Here is a 19564-nt window from a genome sequence, read left to right as displayed (position 1 = left end):
ATATTAGAAAGATATTATTTTATAATATTTATATTTATAATTTCACTTAAAATATAAAAATAAACGTAAAAAATAAAATGAACAAATCTAAAATTGTATTAATTAGTTTGAATTTATTTTAGTATTTTAAATTATACAATGTACATAGCAGCGAATCCTAGTGTTGGGTAATTCAATTTTGCAAATCCTATCTTGGGAACGGGATGAAATAACCTTAATAATTGTTTTAATTGTGCAAATTATTATTTTTTTAATGAAAATTACGCAAATAATTATTTCATATTTTTCATTTTGTCGCATCAAGCAACGGGTCCCTAATTTGTCGAGTGTGCCGTCGCGAGGCGCGATCGCTATCGCGACGAATTAGGATTTCGTCGTGTCACGCGTGGGTATTTTCGTTGTAAGACAGAGACAGTCATTTTTTCCCAAGTTTTATTGGGGCGTCGGTTCATTTCCCAAAAGTGAAGGGTCATTTCATCAAATTCCCCAGTCTTACAATTATAAGATCAGCTCAGATTTATTCTCTCAAGTTTTGAAGAACCTACGACTGTTCTAAGCTAGCAGTTCTCCGTCTCTCTCGGTTCTCAATCAACGTTCGTCAGGTAATCCGTCTTCTACTTATGTCTTATCTTCTTCAGCCTCATGTACATCTTCTTCTTCTTCCCTTTTCTTGCTCCGTCGCAAAGGCGGAGTATTAGGTCGAGGCTCTATTTCTTCTAGATATATTACTCGTAGGGGTGAGCAAACGGGTAAACTCAACCCGTATTACCCAACCCATATTCAACCCAAATTAAATTTACCCAACCCATAATTCAACCCATATTATTTACTAATATGGGTTGGGTATGGGTTGGGTTGAGTATGGGTTGGGTAACCCAAATTATTATTATTTTTTTTATTTAACATTATTTTATTCATTTAACACATTTTTATTCGTTTAACACGTTTTTCACGTTTTTGACATTTTTAATACGTTTTTCACACGTTTTTGACACGTTTAACACGTTTTTGACACGTTTAACACGTTTTTGGCACGTTTAACACATTTTTGACATGTTGAACACGTTTTTCATGTTTTTGGCATGTCTAACACGTTTTTAACACGTTTAACACGTTTTTGACACGTTTGACACGTTTTGACACATTTTCGACACGTTTTTTCACGTTTTGACACGTTTAACACATTTTGACACATTTTTGGCACGTTTAACACGTTTTGACACGTTTAACATAATTTTCACATTTTTGACATGTTTCACACGTTTTTGGCACGTTTTGACACGTTTTGACACATTTATCACGTTTTCCACGTTTTCGACACGTTTAATACGTTTTTCACATTATTGACACGTTTCACACGTTTTTTCACATTTTTGGCACGTTTAACACGTTTTTCACGTTTTGAGACGTTTAACACGTTTTGACACGTTTTTCACGTTTTCGACACGTTTAATACGTTTTCGACACGTTTAATACGTTTTTCACACATTCAACACGTTTAACACATTTGACACGTTGGACACTATTTTAATGTTTTGATATGTTTAACACGTTTTTAACACGTTTGACACATTTTTCACGATTACGACACATTTAACACATTTTTCACGTTTTTGGCACGTTTAACACGTTTTGACATGTTTAACATATTTTTCACGTTTTTACATTGTTAACATGTTTAACACATTTTTGGTACGTTTAACACGTTTTGACACATATTTCACGTTTTTGGCACGTTTAACACATTTTTGACATGTTGAACACGTTTTTCATGTTTTTGGCATGTCTAACACGTTCAACACGTTTTTGACACGTTTGACACGTTTTGACACATTTTTGACACGTTTTTTTCAGGTTTTCGACACGTTTAACACATTTTGACACATTTTTGGCACGTTTAACACGTTTTGACACGTTTAACATAATTTTCACATTTTTGACATATTTCACACGTTTTTGGCACGTTTTGACACATTTAACACGTTTTCCACGTTTTTGACACGTTTTGACACGTTTAACACGTTTTCGACACGTTTAATACGTTTTTCACATTATTGACACGTTTCACACGTTTTTCCACATTTTGGCACGTTTAACACGTTTTGACACGTTTAACACGTTTTTCACGTTTTGAGACGTTTAACACGTTTTTGACACGTTTTTCACGTTTTCGACACGTTTAATACGTTTTCGACACGTTTAATACGTTTTTCACACATTCAACACGTTTAACACATTTGACACGTTGGACACTATTTTCATGTTTTGACATGTTTAACACGTTTTTAACACGTTTGACACATTTTTCACGATTACAACACATTTAACACATTTTTCACGTTTTTGGCACGTTTAACACGTTTTGACATGTTTAACATATTTTTCACGTTTTTACATTATTAACATGTTTAACACGTTTTTGGTACGTTTAACACGTTTTGACACATATTCCACGTTTTTGGCACATTTAACACGTTTTCCTCGTTTTTGACACATTTTTATACGTTTAACACGTTTTTGACACATTTAACATGTTTTTCACATTTTTGACACGTTTAATACGTTTCATATCAAACGTGTGAAAAACATATTAAATGTGTCAAAACTGCCAAAAACATGTTAAACGTGACAAAAACGTGTTAAAACTTATCAAAACGTATTAACGTGTAAAAAAATATGTTAAACATGTCAAAAATATGTTAAATGTGTAAAACGTGTTAAAGTGTCAAAAACGTGTTAAACATGCCAAAAACGTGAAAAATGTGTTAGACATGTTACAAACGTATTAAACATGTTACAAACATGTTAAACGTGTTAAGAATGTGAAAAACGTGAAAAACATGTTAAACATGTCAAAAACGTATTAAACGTACCAAAATGTGAAAAACGTGTTAATGTGTGAAAAACGTGTCAAATATGTCAAAAACGTGTTTAACATACCAAAAACGTGAAAAACATATTAAATGTGTGAAACACGTGTTAAACGTGTGAAAAACGTGTGAAAACGTGTTAAACATATCAAAAACGTGTTAAAATGTTAAAAACGTGTTAAACGTGCCAAAAACGTGAAAACCGTGTTAAACTTATCAAAAACGTGTTAACGTGTTAGTTATGTTAAAAACGTGTTAAACGTGCCAAAACGTAAAAAAAATGTGTTAAACGTGACAAAAACGTGCTAAACGTATTAAACATGTCAAAAACGTGTTAAACGTGACAAAAACGTGTTATTAGTTTAAAAACGTGTTAAACATGTCAAAAACTTGTTAAACGTGCCAAAAACGTAAAAACGTGTGAAACGTGTGAAAAACATGTTTTCAGTGTGAAAACGTGATAAAAATATTTCAAACGTGTGAAAAACGTGTTAAACATATCAAAAACGTGTTAAAATGTCAAAAACGTGTTAAACGTGCCAAAAACGTGAAAATCGTGTTAAACTTATCAAAAACGTGTTAAATATCTTTAAAACGTGTTAAACGTGCCAAAAACGTGAAAATCGTGTTAGATTTATCAAAAACGTGTTAACGTGTTATTTATGTTAAAAATGTGTTAAACGTGCCAAAAACGTAAAAAAAAACGTGTTAAACTTGTCAAAAACGTGTTCAACGTGACAAAAACGTGAAAAAGGTGTTATTAGTGTAAAAATGTATTAAACATGTCAAAAACGTGTTAAACATGTCAAAAACGTGAAAACGTGTTAAACGTGTCAAAAGCGTGAAAACGTGTCAAAATGTGAAAACGTGTGAAAAACGTGTTAAACGTGTGAAAAACGTGTGAAACGTGTGAAAAACGTGTTAAACGTGTGAAAAACGTGTTAAACGTGTGAAAAACGTGTTAAACGTGTGAAAAACATGTTATAAGTGAAACGTGTTAAAAATATTAAAAACGTGTTATAGATATGTGCAAAACGTGTTAAACGTATGAAAAATATGTTAAACATGTCAAAAATGTGTTCGACTTAAAGTTGGAAGATGATTAGTTTATATTGGATTAATAATAGAGAATTAAACCAAATTTATATAATTTGGGTAATTTGGGTAACCCTAACCCAACCCAAATTAAACTCAACCCGTACTCAACCCAACCCATACTCAACCCAACCCATATTAACCAACTCAAATTAATATTTTGGGTTTGGGTTAGGGTTGGGTTTGGGTAAACCCATATTATGCTCACCCCTAATTACTCGTCATCAACACATGACTCAAGATCTTTCCTGAAAAAGATTAAATGTTGCACTATCGATTTATGTGAAAAACAAGGAATCTAATATGTTTAGCTTTCTTTATGAAATTACCAACAGTTTATCAGAGTAAATAGATTTCATTCCATCATACCTCAATTGGGATACCTCTACTTTATGTTTGCAATTTATGTATTATGATCTTGGTATAGATTTCATCAGTATTTCCCATACTATATAACGAAAATGACTGATGTTTTCTATTGGAAGACAGTACCTACTATTGTTGCAAATATGAAGAAAAGGTTACAGATTGTATCCTTCACTTCAAGATATGTTGGAAACTAATAGTTTCTACTCATTAAATGACTTGGGTAAGAAAATGTTGATGCACTAAGTATAGAAATGACACGAGCTTGGATGTCAGAAGATGTTTCTTCTATTCAAAGCCTTTTAGATCCATCTTTGTTCAGGTCTTTCAAATACTTTATACAACCACAACTGTTCATTTAAGATACAGATTAAATGCTTGTATCTTCTCATGAACACAATTCAAAATTTAACACAGGCATGGAGAGCCGAAACATGAAGAGCCAAACCTCGAGAATCAAGTCAAAGCATGTCGTGTCCCAAAGCAAGAGCACAAGCCACTCAAGTAGGGCTACATCCCGAAGCATGAAGGGCTCGAGAGTTCAGATGGAGCAGGCTTACAAATCGCACAAACAAGACGAGCCACAAAACAAGAGCACAAACCACACAAGTAAGGCGAGCCAAATCTTGAACACAATTCACGCGAGCATGAAGGGCCAAAGCTCAAGAGTTGAGAGGGAGCATGCTTACAAATCGAACAAACAATGTGAGCCCCAAAGCAAAAGCTTAAACCACATAAGCAAGGCGAGCGGAAGCTTGAATCCGAATCATAAGGAGGAGACTAACAAAGGCGGTGAATGTGGGATGTACGAAGGAATTTTGGAAGCGGTTTTTTCTGCAACTAATCTTGTCGTAAAAGGTTTGGGAGGAGACTTTAGTGGGGTTTTAGAAAACTTGTTTCAATGATTGATGAATAAAAAGAGGATCAAATGATCATTGATTCTGGGCCTAGCCAACTTAAGTGGTGCTAGCTGTTTTGGCAAAATTCTAATCCTGAGGTTAAATCTTGATTCTGGTCCTTGTTAAGTTCGTTGGTCATGTTTTTTTTTTGTGACTAGAGACTTGGTAATGTTATTAAAGATTTGACATTATCTTGGTATATTATTATGATTATTGTTTGTTCAATAATAGATACTTTGAATTTGGTGTCTTTTCGGTATTTTATATTTTGTGTCAAAAATAACTTTTAGTTTATATAGCTAGTACTATCTTTTGATTTAATTGTGGTGCTCAATTGCATGATATTTACAATAAACTTAAATTTAGGCATGAAAATAGTGGTCTATAGATCTTAGATGTTTTGATAACTATAATCATTTGGATATGTTGATTTCTTGAGTTGGTAGCTTAAATATAATCTGTTTGATTTCAGAAAAATCAATTGATCACCAAATTTAAATCTTTTTTTGTCGATATTTATTTTCCAGACACTCTTTATCCATAAATTCAAATTTCCCTTGGTCCCTTAGTCACTTTGACTGCGATTTCACCTAGTGGTTCCTTAATACTAAGTTTGAAAAACACCAAGTCTTAAGGATAAAAATTTTAAACAAATGTCATGATAATCCTCATATTTATTTGATGAGGTTCAACTTTTTTACTTCTCTTTTACTACCTACTTTATTTGTATTGATTTGTAACAGAGACTTATTGAAAACTTAAACATTATAATATTTAAAAAATAAATGAAGAGAAGTGATTGGGATAGGAAATTTGAAAGAGGTAATTTGATTAGACAAAAAAAATAATAAAATTTATCTCTCTTCTCTCTCCCACCTTTTATCCTTTTTCCAACTAGTAATACATCATTCTCTCCCTCATTCTCTCTCTCAAATTCTCTCCCCCTATCACTCCTCATAAATAAAATATATATAGAAACAAATAATTGATTTACTTTTAGTTGTAATGAATCAAATTTGTTGTGATTGATTTGAGTTATTTAAATGATTTGTTTTATATAAATTGTGAAAAGTTGGGTATATAAATAGGTGAGAAGATTAAAAAAACATTAATATATATAAAATATAATTTTTTAAAAATAAAATAAACAATATTTTAATTAAAATGGATTATTTTAATTAATAAGTAGAATGACTTATTTAAAAATTATTTAAAGACACAACTGATTTGGACATTAAATGATAATTATATATATGTTCACATTACGCCTTTGATCTTCATTGGCCATCTTCCAGTTTTTTTGTTTAAAATATATTAAATTTCTATTGATTTCTTATTGTTTATGTTTTTATTTATTTATTTATGAAATCTTTAATATCTAAGGAGACATAAAATTTGATTTGGTGGGAGAAAATATGTGGGTAAGACTTTTAGAGAGAGAGAAGTTGTGAGGAAATGATCATGAATGAAGACATAATAATAAGTTCGTGTTGATGGGCAATTAACAAACATATATGGGCGACCTATAGGATTATAAATGTTACCATATTACACTGGTTAAGCATAATTTCTTTCGCATGCCTAGTGTCATCTCTTTCTACTGCCTTTGTAAATAAATGCATTGACAAACCACATAAATCTCTATATCTTATGTTTTGAAAGTTACTCGCATCAATATTACTATTTTCCACAAATGGATCAGTTCTAAATAATTCATCTTTTGTTGTTCTTGTCCACCTCTTTAATATCAACGCAGGAGAAATCTTTAACACGCCAATCGTCGTGAAAATTTTTAGAATGTGAGCACACAAAATCCCGCCAAATTCAAATTTATAGCAGCTACATTCGATATTATCATCATTCTTATGAACTGTAACTGTATGAAAGTATCTCCTAGTGTGGGGTTTACCTTATATTTTCTGTGTGTGTCGACATCCTCTAACATTTTTACACCACAATAATGCGACATAAATCATTGTTGTTCAAAGCACTTAAATACCTCTGGAGTGTAAACATTGTATGTATCCTTTAAGATCAAAACTGGATAGTTCAGACTTGGTTGGCTGGTAATTGATTTGAAATCAGTCTTCAACACATCATATCTTCTTTCGTCGGTTAGTCTTTCAAAGTGTTTGAAAATTTCTAAGAACTTGTGTTTGTAGGAGCAATACATTTTCAACACATTGTTCATGCTCTCACTTCTCTGTGTTGTCGTCATATCAGCACAAAATATATGTCGTCTATACACTAATTCTCACTTTCGCCTAATGCAAAACATACGTTTCAACCAGTTGTTGTTTTCAAGCCCGTAGTTTGTCAACATTTGATTCCTAGCTTCAAGAAACTCTATCTCTTCTTCAAAAATTATATATACATAAAGAAAAATTCTTCGAAAATTCTCTGAAATTATGAAACACAGAGCTTAGATGTATGGCTGCATTTTGAATATGTGCCAAATACATAGACGATGATTTGTTTCTGGCTATGTAGACGCTAAGGCCTTAGCCATGGCCGCGTCTTGATCTGTAAGAATGGTTTTAGGTTTTTCTCACGCATAGCTTTGGTGAAAGTCTCAAACAACTATTCAAAAGTCATGACAGTTTCATCGTATAATAGAGTTGCACCAAAAATAATAGATTGTTTGTGATGATTCACACCTACAAAAAGCGCAACTGGACAACCTTCCTTATTCTTCTTGTAGGTCGTGTCAAAACTAATAACGTCTCCGAAGTATGAATAATCAGATCGCATGTTCGAATCACACCAAAAAATATTCGTTATCAAATCGTCCACATCAAGTTGAAAAGCATTATAAAACCTGGATCATTCGATTGTTTTTTCTGCAAATACTCTAATACACCCCATGTATCCCCAAAATTACAGTCTCTAATTCTTTTCGTTCGCAAGTAATTTTTATAATCCTTAGGAAGAAAACCAAGATTTTCCCTTTCACCGATTTGTTTTGACATTAGAGCATGGGATGCCTTTGGAGGAATTCCCACATGAGTGGCAATCTCGATATGTAAGTCTGCAACTGTAGAAATATTCTTATGGCATCTACACAGGTGAGTTTTCTTTGGACTTGCAAGAGGATGACAATGCTCACTAATAAAATTTACCACTTCAAACTTTCCATTCTCTGCCATTTTTATCCTCAATTTCGCTTCACAACCGAACATCGTCAAAGAACGGGTATGTTTCACATAGACATCCTGTTTGTCTTTTACCCGTTCACCCTGTGCACTACAACAACAAAAAATCTATCATGTATTTTACCGTCTTTGTCGACATGTTTTGAACTGTGTCTTATACCAAATCCTATTAGTTTAGCGTATGCTAAATAGAATTCGTAGTCATCTTCTTCACTCTCAAATTCCCGACCTAAATGTGGAATCAAGTTCGTTGCGATGTCCTCCAAAGGTTGGCCGTTTTCATCGAAATTCAATTGACGACGACAACTGGCAGATTCGCTGGTAATTATAGAACACATAGAAAATAAATATTGGTCTCAACAAAACATAAAGATGCTTGTAAAAATTAATGAAATATAAGTGAAGAGCGCTTCACTTCACTAGTATTCACAGCAATCCTATAAGTGAAGAGCGTTTTACTTCACTAGTATTCACAGCAATCTTATAAGTGAAGAGCGCTTCACTTCACTAGTATTCACAGCAATCCTATAAGTGAAGAGCGCTTCACTTCACTAGTATTCACAGCAATCATATAAGTTAAGAACGCTTCACTTCACTAGTATTCACAGCAATCCTATAAGTGAAGAGCGTTTCTGCAATTAATCTTATCGTAAAAGATTTGGGAGGAGACTTTATTGGGGTTTTAGAACACTTGTTATAATCTGTGGGTGAGACTTTTAGAGAAAGAGAGAAGTTGTGAGGAAATGATCATGAATGAAAACATAATAATAAGTTCATGTTGATGGGCAATTAACAAACATATATGGCGACCTATAGGATTATAAATGTTACCATATTCTTCCAAAAGGATGTCACACAAACACAACATCTTTCACGCACAACTAACACAAGCAAATTGAATATGAATCAGACAAAACATGAATAGAGTCCAGAGATCCATGAAGCAAGCGAGCAACACAAATGAAAAATGTGGCTTATATGATCACATAAACATGGAGAGTACCAAACACATAGCATGTTTACAAACCACACAAACACGACGAGCCAAAGTCTGTGGAGAATCCACACAAACACAACAAGCCAAAGCATACGAAGAAACCCCACAAACCTCGACAAGCCAAAATATACAGAGAGACAAGATAATTTATGTGAGCCCTCCTAAAAAAAGATATGTATAAATACGATAAAAAGTTAAAATTTCACAAGAGATTGTAACTAAATAACATAAATAAAAAATACTTATGGAGAAAAATCTAGTTTATAACTAAATATTAGTTAGGAAGTAGGAAGTTGATTAAGGAGTCACACTTAAAAAAATTGTAAATATATATTAAAACTTTTGTATTTTTTCTTATTAAAATATATTAAGTGAAACAAAATTTGCTAAAAAATTATATGTCCTCTTATTTTTGTATATTTAATTTGTATGAAAAATGTCTTATATAATTATATAAAAAATATACAATTAAATATTTTAAATAAGTAATCAAAATCATTTCTCTATATGGAGTGATCTATAAAAATATTCATCCCAAGTGACTACCAATGTTTCAAAATCTTCACTGTCAAATTTGGCTTAACTGAATTATTTGATTTGAGCTGACAACTTTTACCAAAGAGTGTTAAAACACAAGCATCTCCCATTACAAATGTTGATATTTTACTTAAAATGATATTAGCAGAAATATCAAAATGAGTCTCAAGAAGTAGTGGAATTTTATCTACAAATGCAAAGGGGTAAAAAGTAAAACCCAACTTTTCATAGAATTCTATCACATAATAGAGCATTATTGGCCTTCTTCAGCTAGCAGATACCAAAAGCCCTCCAAATTGTCTGCTTAAAACATTCACATTCAAATTCTCTTTATCTCCCAACTGTAAGGTTTTATTTCCTGCCTTTTTGTTAGATAAATCAGCATTTTTACTGAGCCGGAGGCTAGTCTTGAGAACATTTCCCGGTTTTGCCCCTGACCTTCTCCTCTCTATCAACCCATTATTATTATTATTATTATTAAGGTTCCTGGATTTTGATGGCAGCACCTTAACCAAATCGTTCTTCTTAGTAGATCTTCTACAGATTTCTGTGTCTGGATTATGTAATGGAGTTTTCTCAGGTTCAGATACAATCAAGGGGCATTGAGCTCCAAAGCTGAATTGAATACTGGAATTCTCCTGTTAAAACCACCAATAAACTTCAATTAATTTTATTGATAAAGTGATTATTAATAGGATAACTTTTATCCAAAACAATATATAAAATATACCTCATCAAAGAAGCCAACAGTTGGTGATGGCATACGAAGACCTGAAGGCTTGCAACTTCTTCTTGATTCTGTTGAAGAACTACTTTTGCTTTCATGAGTAAGCTGAGTTGGTGACAACACCCATTGACTTGAATGAAAATCATAAGAGAAGATTGGTGGAGTAGTGTCAACTAAACTGTTAAGACCTTTAGAAGGTCGGTTTGTAGAAGACCAAGAAGAAGAAGAAGAAGATCTAACAGAAGAAAATCCATCAATGGAGCTAGAGACAGCTGACTCAAATGGAGAATAATGATAAGAATTCATCAATTTGTTTCTGGTAGGAGTTTTGCAGGGTAATTCAGTAACAGATAATGATTTGGTATTTGAATGCACTTTCCCTCTGGATTTTTTTAATGAAGATTGAGAAGAAATGCTAGCAGACGATGAAACCGAATATGATAAATCATATCGGGAATTAACTTTATTGGAAACTGGTTTAGGGAGTATTGGAGTTCTTGGAGTTCCTGTTAACAGTGAAAAAATTCTGATAAACAATAATATAAATATAGTAAATAAAATAAAAAAAATGGAATTTTGATTTTCTCACCAGGTACAACACATTTTGCGATTTTACTTGGTAGATTGACGAGTTGTTTACTACTAGATCTTTTAGTACTTGCTGATGAGACCGGGTTGTTCCACCCTTTAACTACTTTAGGCAGCTTATGAGAATCCAAAACAGTCTTGGCATTCTTCTATGAACAAAATAATCTGAGTCAGTGATATATATATATAGACAGTTCTTCTTTGAACAAAATAAAGTAACTTGAAAGAGAAAGACAAAACAGAGCAAGATTTCAGGTTAAAATAGTATGAATAATTTCTGAGTCATACTTGTGGAGTTTTTGCATACTCAGTACTACTCTTAGATCCTTTTATATAGACATTTCCTCTCCTGTTAGTAGGCTTGGATAGAGTCTGAAATTTAGAACAGAAGCTCAGATTTTTATTCACTAAACTAAAGGAGGAATGTCAAGTAAAAACTAAGTTGCACATACCCCATGTTGTTGGTAAACCGCATCAACCTTCTTTAAAGCTGAAAATGGACAATCAAAATGGGTCACAATCACAATTAGGCCTTGTTTTATTTAAGGTTATTTGAATAAACAAGTGAATATTTGGGTAAAAAGGTACATTTATAAATGTAAAAGATATTTTGTTTTTAAATCGATGAGTAGATTATTGATTGGACAGTGAGTTACTTGAAATTAATCACAAATAAGAAATGTTTCAAATGTAAGATTACAATTTACAACTTTGCTAAGAGTCCCTTTAGTTGAATCAATGATCAATAGAATCAAACTAACCTGGTTCTTTAGTTGACGATCTACTGCATTGGGCATTATGTTTGATGGCCTCTTTAGTTACTGATTTCCAACAAGATGAAGTGAAGGACCTGTGGACAGATGCTCTTACATCTTCAAACAGTTCACATTCACTACTTCCCACGGAGAAACCATCAATATCTTCTAATGAAGCATCCAAATCATCATCACATGATACACGATCTTCAACTTCTTTAAATCCTTTATTAATAATTGATAATTCATATGGATCAAGAACTCCTGCACATGTAACATTTCAAATTCTAGTTTCTCTTGTATAGTTGTATATCAATTATCATTGAGCTAAACTAGTTACAATGAATAAATAACTTACCTGGACTGGTAAAGAAAGCACTGTCCCAAGCTAAACTCTTACGCGAATTCCTTATTCTTCCAGTGTTGATTGATGAAGAATATACATCCTTCTTTCTTCCTTCTGTATTGTTGTTCATAGCTCGAGAAAATTCAATAATCTCCTCTTCATCTATATTCCCCAATCCCACTGTAATTTGATATAAAAATGAATCAGCACATTCTATCTCGGATATAAGAAATGAAAGTAGAAACTTATTCTCAGGTCCATTAATTGCAGAGAAAAATCAATGAGAAAGCCGATGATCAAGGAAGGAGCGTATAAGATGAATTATATGTACAAGATTGCAAGAAAGAAAGAAAGAAAGAAACGGCAAGACAAGACCTGAGAATCGGAAATCATCGTCTAGAGAATGGCGAAAAGGATCAGATGCGATGAGAAAATCGTCCTCAGATGAAATATCAATCAGCTCAAGATTCTTGTCGAAAGAAGTCGCAGCAGCATCCATTGCAAGAATCCGAAATTACAGTGAAGCTCGAGAGAAAGAGAATTTGAATTTAGCGAATCAAATCAACGATCGATCGATGATCGAATGAATATGAATGAATATGAATATATGGAATTTCACAAAAACGGAATGATTTACAGTATCTGTTTAAATTGAGAAAGTGAAGATCTTTTTCCAACAATGTATTTTAAAGATCAATTAATTATTTGCATTTTCCCTCAATACTAATCATTTACTTTATTCAATAAATAAGATACCAAATTATCTAAATGTTTTGTAATTATTTAATCAAAATAATCGTTTTTGATTATTAGTTTATTTTTATAAGTTTTAAATATCAATTGTATTTTATTTATGCAATCAATTTTTTCTTTTTTCTTTTTTAAATAATAAACATTTTACTTGACACAAACTAATAAATAAGATGCCAACTTTTATTTTTTTTATAAGTTTTAAATATAAATATTAAAAGTATTTAATTCTATAAATAAAATAATTCTTCTTTCGTTTAACTTTTTCCAAATAATAATCATTTATTTCATACTATACATTAAAATAATAAATAAGATAATAATTATCTTTATTTTTATTTTTTTAAGTTTAAATATTATATATTAAGTATTTTAATTATTACTTAAATTAATAATAATATATCATATTCACTTTACAGTCTTTTATTTTTGTAATAAAATTTAAATATTAAAAATATTTTAATTATATAATTTATTTTTTTGTTCCAACTTGTTTTGAATAAAAAAAATAGTTTACTTCAATTCAATAAACCACTAAAATTAATAAATAAGATACAAAAATATTTTGTTTTATTTTTTTATAAATTTTAAATATTAAACTTTAATTATATACTCAAAATTATTTTTTTTTAATATTTTCCAAATAATAATCAATTACTACATTCAATAAATTACCTAAATTGATAAAATAAAAATACCAAATTTTCTTTATTTTATTTCTTATCAGTTTTAAATATAAATATTTAAAGTATTTTTATTACATAATCAAAATAATTCTGTATTTGTTTTAACTTTTTCAAAATAATAATATTTTACTTCATTCAATACATTACAGTAATAAATAATTAAGATACCAAATTATCTTTATATTATTTTTATAATTTTTAAATATTAAATGTATTTTAGTTGTATAATCAAAATGATTATTTTCTAAATAAAAATCAGTTACTTCACTGAATTATATATCATTTAAAGTAATAGTAATATTATAAGTATTTTAATTAGATAGTTCTTTATTTGTTTAAACTTTTCTAAATAATAAAACTTTACTTTAATAATTTTTAAAGTAATAAATAAGATATCAAGTTAGACTGTTTGATAAATTTAAATAAAAATTACATAATTAAAATAATTAATTTTTTTAATTAATTTTTAGATTCTTTTTATTGAGAAATAAACTAGAATCTCATTTGAGATTATTTCCAAATAATTTATCTGATATATATATGTGAGTTGTTTTAATTATTAATTTTTAAATAATTCATTCTCTAACTCGTGTCAATTTATTATTATATCATCTAAATTCTCACTAATATTTAAATAGTGATTAATTTAAAAATATATTGAGATCATTTTATCTAAATAATTCTAATAATTATCTTCATTTACAAATATAAATTGTTTTCCCTTCAAATAATATATTATCTAAAGCGATTCAAATAATTCATTATCTGATGTCATTCAAATAATCTAAATAAAATAATTTATATAAACAATTAATTTATTTTGAACAATTCAAAATTTATCTTAATAAAATAATATATATGACTTTGGTTACTTTACATTTTCTCATCACCCTCTCTTTCATTCTTTGATAAAATAAAACATAAACTCACCAAATTTAAACCACTCGTTATATTTAATTATAATATATAATATTTATTAATAACTAATTGTGTTAATAGTTTATTAATTTTTATCTAACTTTTAAGATATTTTTCATAATCAAAATAATTATTTTTCATTTAGTTTTTTTAATTAATTTTTAGATTATTTTTACTAAAAAATAAACTAGAATCCCAATTGAAATTATTTCTAAATAATTTATATGATATATATTATATATATATATATATATATATATATATATATATATATATGAGAAATGATTAGGTGAGGGAATTTGGTGAGGGAATTTGGTGAGGGAATGATGTGGCATAATCTTATTCGCTGAAAAAATCAAATAATTTCTCTCTTTTCTCTCTTTCCTCTTACTTTTACATTTTCCAACCAATGAAGGTAATGCCACGTCATTCCCTCACCAATTTCCCTCACTAAATTCCCTCACTCTATCACTCCTCATATATATATATATATATATATATATATATATATATATATATATATATATATATATATATATATATATGAGTTGTTTTAATTATTAATTTTTAAATAATTCTTAATTATATCATCTAAATTCTCACTAATATTTAAATAGTGAATAATTTAAAAATATATTAAGATCATTTTATCTAAATAATTCTAATAATTATCTTTATTATCAAATATAAATTCTTTTCCTTCAAATAATATATTATCTAAAGCCATTCAAATAATTCATTATCTAAAGTCATTCAAATAATCTAAATAAAATATTTTAATAAATAATTGATTTATTTTGAACAATTCAAAATTTATCTTAATAAAATAATATATATCTTTGTTACTTGCACATTTTCTCATCACCCTCTCTTCCATTCTTTAATAAAACAAACCATAAACTCACCAAATTTTAATCACTCATTATATTTAATTATATATAATATTTATTAATAACTAATTGTGTTAATAATTAATTAATTTTTATCTAACTTTTAAAATATTTTAAGTCCAACTTTTAAGATATTTTAAATGACAATAGTCTATAATTAAATTGAGAAATTAATAATTATTAGTTTAATTATCATTTAAAACCCCTCTAAGTTAAAATGAAGATTATTAGTGGGAAAGATTGTTATAAGACTTATAGTTTATTACCTAAATTAAAAAAAAAAATCCTATTATTTATAAATATATATATATATATATATATATATTCTTGTATCATACAAAAAGAAATTTATGAAATTAAATAATAAAGTAATAACTATTAAATAATGAAGTATTGTTTAAAAATAAAGAAAATAAAAATAAAATTCTAATTTTTGTATCCCATTGAGTAATATAAATTATATTTATGAAAAAAATTTGACATACATATATTTTGATGATAAAATAAAATAAGGAAGATAAAAGAGAGGGAGAAAATTAGTGATGTAAAGATTGGATTGTCAATTTTTTTTTATTTAGAAAAAGAAAAAAATAATAATTGTTGATGATTTTAAGCTGTGATGATTATTTTTGGTAAAAAGATTTAAAGAATATTAATATATATAAATAAAATAAATAATAATAATTTAAAATATAGAGTATTTTAATATTTTTATGAATGAAATGAGTGATGTAATTGTTAAAAAATAATAAATCGAAAAATTAATTTAATTTGAATTATTTAAAAAATTCAAAAGAACAAGTAAGAGGTAAGATGTAGACGGTAGAGGAGTCAAAGCCATGCCAATAAATTCGGATTATTTAGAAATAATTCATATTCAAACAAACCTTTAATTGTTACTTTTGTAGATTTTTTATTTGAAATTAAATCTCAATCACCTCAAATCAATCATTTTCTAATTTTATATTCATCAAAATATAAATATATATTTTTTAAAATATTTATTTTAAATTATATATTAAATCCTAATACTTTTTATCTAACAATAACTTATTTTGTTACTAATCTATCAAATAAAATTATTTTAAAATAACTAATTAATTGTCTAAATAAACCTTAAACAAACAACACCCACGTTGTTTGTCTTTTTCCAGAGCCGCGGGTTTATTCCCCGTGGAGAATTTCCAAACAAATCAGCTTCAAATTTGAGCGGGAAATTTAATTATAGATTGTTTTTTGGATTTTTTATTTTATTTAAAATAAGTACATTGACTTCATTATAAAATATATTTTTTGAGATCTTTTCATATATTCATATAAAAATGAATATATCATATATCAGTTAAATAAAAATCAGTACTTGACTAATTTATATATCATTTAAAGTAATAATAATATTATAAATAGGTTAATTCGATAATTCTTTATTTGTATAAAGTTTTTCAAATAATAAACATTTACTTCAATAACTTTTAAAGTAATAAATAAGATACTAAGTTATTAAGTTATTTTTATTTTATTTTTATAAGTTTTAAATATTAAAAGTTTAAGTATTCTAATTATATAATCAAAATAATTATTTTTCATTCAATTTATTTTAATTAATTTAGATTTTTTTTACTAAGAAATAAACTAGAATCTCATTTGAGATTATTTCCAAATAATTTATCTAATATACTTCTTTTTATGTGAGTTGTTTTGATTATTATTTTTTAAATAATTCATTCTCTAACTAATGTCAATTTATTAATTATATCATCTAAATTCTCAATGATATTTAAATAGTGATTAATTTAAAAATATATTAAGATCATTTTATCTAAATAATTCTAATAATTATCTTTATTATCAAATAGAATTTTTTTTTACTTCAAATAATTCATTATCTAAAGCCATTCAAATAATCTAAATAAAATATTTTATATAAACAATTGATTTATTTTTAATTTAAACAATTCAAGATTTATCTTAACAAAATAATATATATGACTTTGGTTACTATCCACATTTTATCATCAACATCTCTTCCCTTCTCTAATATAGGATGAAACTTAAACTCCCCAAATTTTAACCATTCATTATATTTAACTAAAATATATCATATTTATTAATGACTAATTGTGTCAATTTCAAGTGACAATAATAATCAAACACTCAAATTAATTCTCATCTAAAACTACTCAAGTTAACATAAAGATTATTTGTGTGAAAAATGGTTAGTTATAGGATTTATAGTTTATTATCTAAATTAAAAAAAAAAAAATTATCTTCTCTTATTTATTTTATATTTTTTTTTCTTTTATCATACCAAAAGAAATTAATGAAATTAAATAATAAAGTAATAACTATTAAATAATGAAGTATTGTTTAAAAAGAAAGAAAAAAAAAGTAAAATTCTAATTTTTGTATACTATAAGTAATAATTTATATTTATGAAAAAAAATTGATATTCATATATTTTCAAGATGAAAGAAAAGAAAATAAGGAAGATAAAAGAGAGGAAGAAATTAATGAAGGAGAGATAATTATGTGTCGATTAGAGAGTGAGAGAGAGGTAAGATGTATAGGAGCCAAAGTCATACCAATAAATTCGGATGATTTAGAAATAATTTCTAATCAAACAACCCCTTAATTGTTACTTTTGTAGCTTTTTTATTTGGAAGTAAATCTCAATAACCCCACATCAATCATTCTCTAATCTTATATATTGTAATTAATTAAATCATTTAAATTATTCATCAAAAAAATATTTTTTTTAATTTTTTAAAAATATTTATTTTAAATTATATATTAACTCTTAATATTTTTTTTTATCTAAAATATCCTAAAATAACTTATTTTGTTACTAATCTATCAAACAAAATTATTTTAAAATAACTAATTAATTGTCTAAATAAACCTTAAACAAACAACACCACATTGTTTGTCTTTTTTCCAGAGCCGCGGGTTTATTCAGAATTTCCAAACAGATCAGCTTCAAATTTGAGCGGGAAATTTAATTATAGAATGTTTTTTAGATTTTTTATTTTATTTTATAATAAGTACATTGACTTCATTATAATTTTTTTTTTTGAAATTTTTTCATAATATATATAATTAGGTTAACTCAAATTTAGAAAAGGTATGAACTCTCAACCATATTCAAATATACATTTATGTTAAAAAAAAAAATTTAAGCGATTTAACCTCTTACTTTATAATATGAAGAGATTCTAATGAATTTGTAAATAACTTCCTTATATTTCATATGATTAATTGATAGCAAAAAATGAACGCTAACGGTTCGTTTTAACTAATTCAAGAACTAAAATTTTATTTTTTATAAAAAATTTAGTTTTTTATCAAATATGATCCAAATAGATTTCCAACATTATTAGAAATATGTTGGGAAGTTTTATAGTTTATTGTTCTTTAGCAATAACTCAAGAATAAAAACCCCAATTTTGAATTTTTAAATTTAAATTTGGGTTTTTCTGATTTAGATCGATTGATTGTGTTTGGCCTCAACAGAAAACTCACAAATGATGCTAAGATCATTTTCCAATCAAAAAATTGAATAACTAGACAATATACAAAATTGTCAAAATTGAAATGTAAAATTTCCAATTCAAATTGGTAATTTGATATAGAGGATGATTGAAAGTTTACCAAGCGTTGATTTATCCCTCCATTATTGGGATCCAAGTTTTAAGGCCTTATACAGAATTTCCAACAATCTAAAAGATTGAAGCTTTAATGGAGGATTTTAGAAATTTTCGATTAAAGGCTTGAGAGTTCATCTTTTGTCTTCGAAATGATCAAGGGAGGATATTTAAAGCCTCCCAAGGTCGGTTTGAGAAGCATGTGGGTTTCATTCGAGCCAAACAGTCATAATGATGTTTTGGCTATTTTCCGGCGAGTCGCCGATGTAGGTTATGATGAATTGATGATGATCGTAGGCTTAGGGGAAATAATCACTGAAGTAGGGTGATCATTTCAACGATGTCAA

The 19564-nt window shown here is 27.9% G+C and overlaps 2 protein-coding genes across 6 annotated transcripts; one reads left to right on the top strand and one right to left on the bottom strand.

The window, feature by feature from the left end:
- The first annotated feature begins 492 nt into the window (after positions 1 to 492).
- On the top strand, positions 493 to 5484 carry LOC124928034. 3 transcript variants are annotated; one of them, XR_007098446.1, is made up of 2 exons: positions 493 to 602; positions 4749 to 5484. XR_007098446.1 is itself a non-coding variant. In XM_047468560.1 (2 exons), the coding sequence occupies exons 1-2, from the start codon at positions 4515 to 4517 to the stop codon at positions 5234 to 5236; spliced, it is 528 nt and encodes a 175-aa protein (XP_047324516.1). In that variant the 5' UTR covers positions 4336 to 4514; the 3' UTR covers positions 5237 to 5484. The 3 variants fall into 3 exon arrangements, 1 of the variants encoding a protein (XP_047324516.1); XR_007098447.1 differs by lacking the exon at positions 493 to 602 and adding an exon at positions 4336 to 4653; XM_047468560.1 differs by lacking the exon at positions 493 to 602 and adding an exon at positions 4336 to 4554.
- Positions 5485 to 10075: 4591 nt separating this feature from the next.
- LOC124927080 lies at positions 10076 to 12855 on the bottom strand. 3 transcript variants are annotated; one of them, XM_047467424.1, is made up of 8 exons: positions 12708 to 12855; positions 12345 to 12512; positions 11993 to 12250; positions 11684 to 11721; positions 11520 to 11603; positions 11233 to 11380; positions 10647 to 11149; positions 10076 to 10554 (listed from the first exon to the last, which is right to left on the bottom strand). In XM_047467424.1, exons 1-8 carry the CDS (start codon positions 12829 to 12831, stop codon positions 10183 to 10185), a joined length of 1695 nt encoding a protein of 564 aa, XP_047323380.1. In that variant the 5' UTR covers positions 12832 to 12855; the 3' UTR covers positions 10076 to 10182. The 3 variants fall into 3 exon arrangements, with proteins under 3 accessions (XP_047323380.1, XP_047323381.1, XP_047323382.1); XM_047467425.1 differs by having other exon boundaries at positions 11233 to 11377; XM_047467426.1 differs by having other exon boundaries at positions 12020 to 12250.
- Positions 12856 to 19564: the final 6709 nt, after the last annotated feature.

Source organism: Impatiens glandulifera, chromosome 2 (genome assembly GCF_907164915.1).
Source record: "Impatiens glandulifera chromosome 2, dImpGla2.1, whole genome shotgun sequence".
In the NCBI taxonomy this organism is placed as follows: Eukaryota; Viridiplantae; Streptophyta; class Magnoliopsida; order Ericales; family Balsaminaceae; genus Impatiens; species Impatiens glandulifera.
This window is presented reverse-complemented; position numbering and strand designations above follow the sequence as displayed.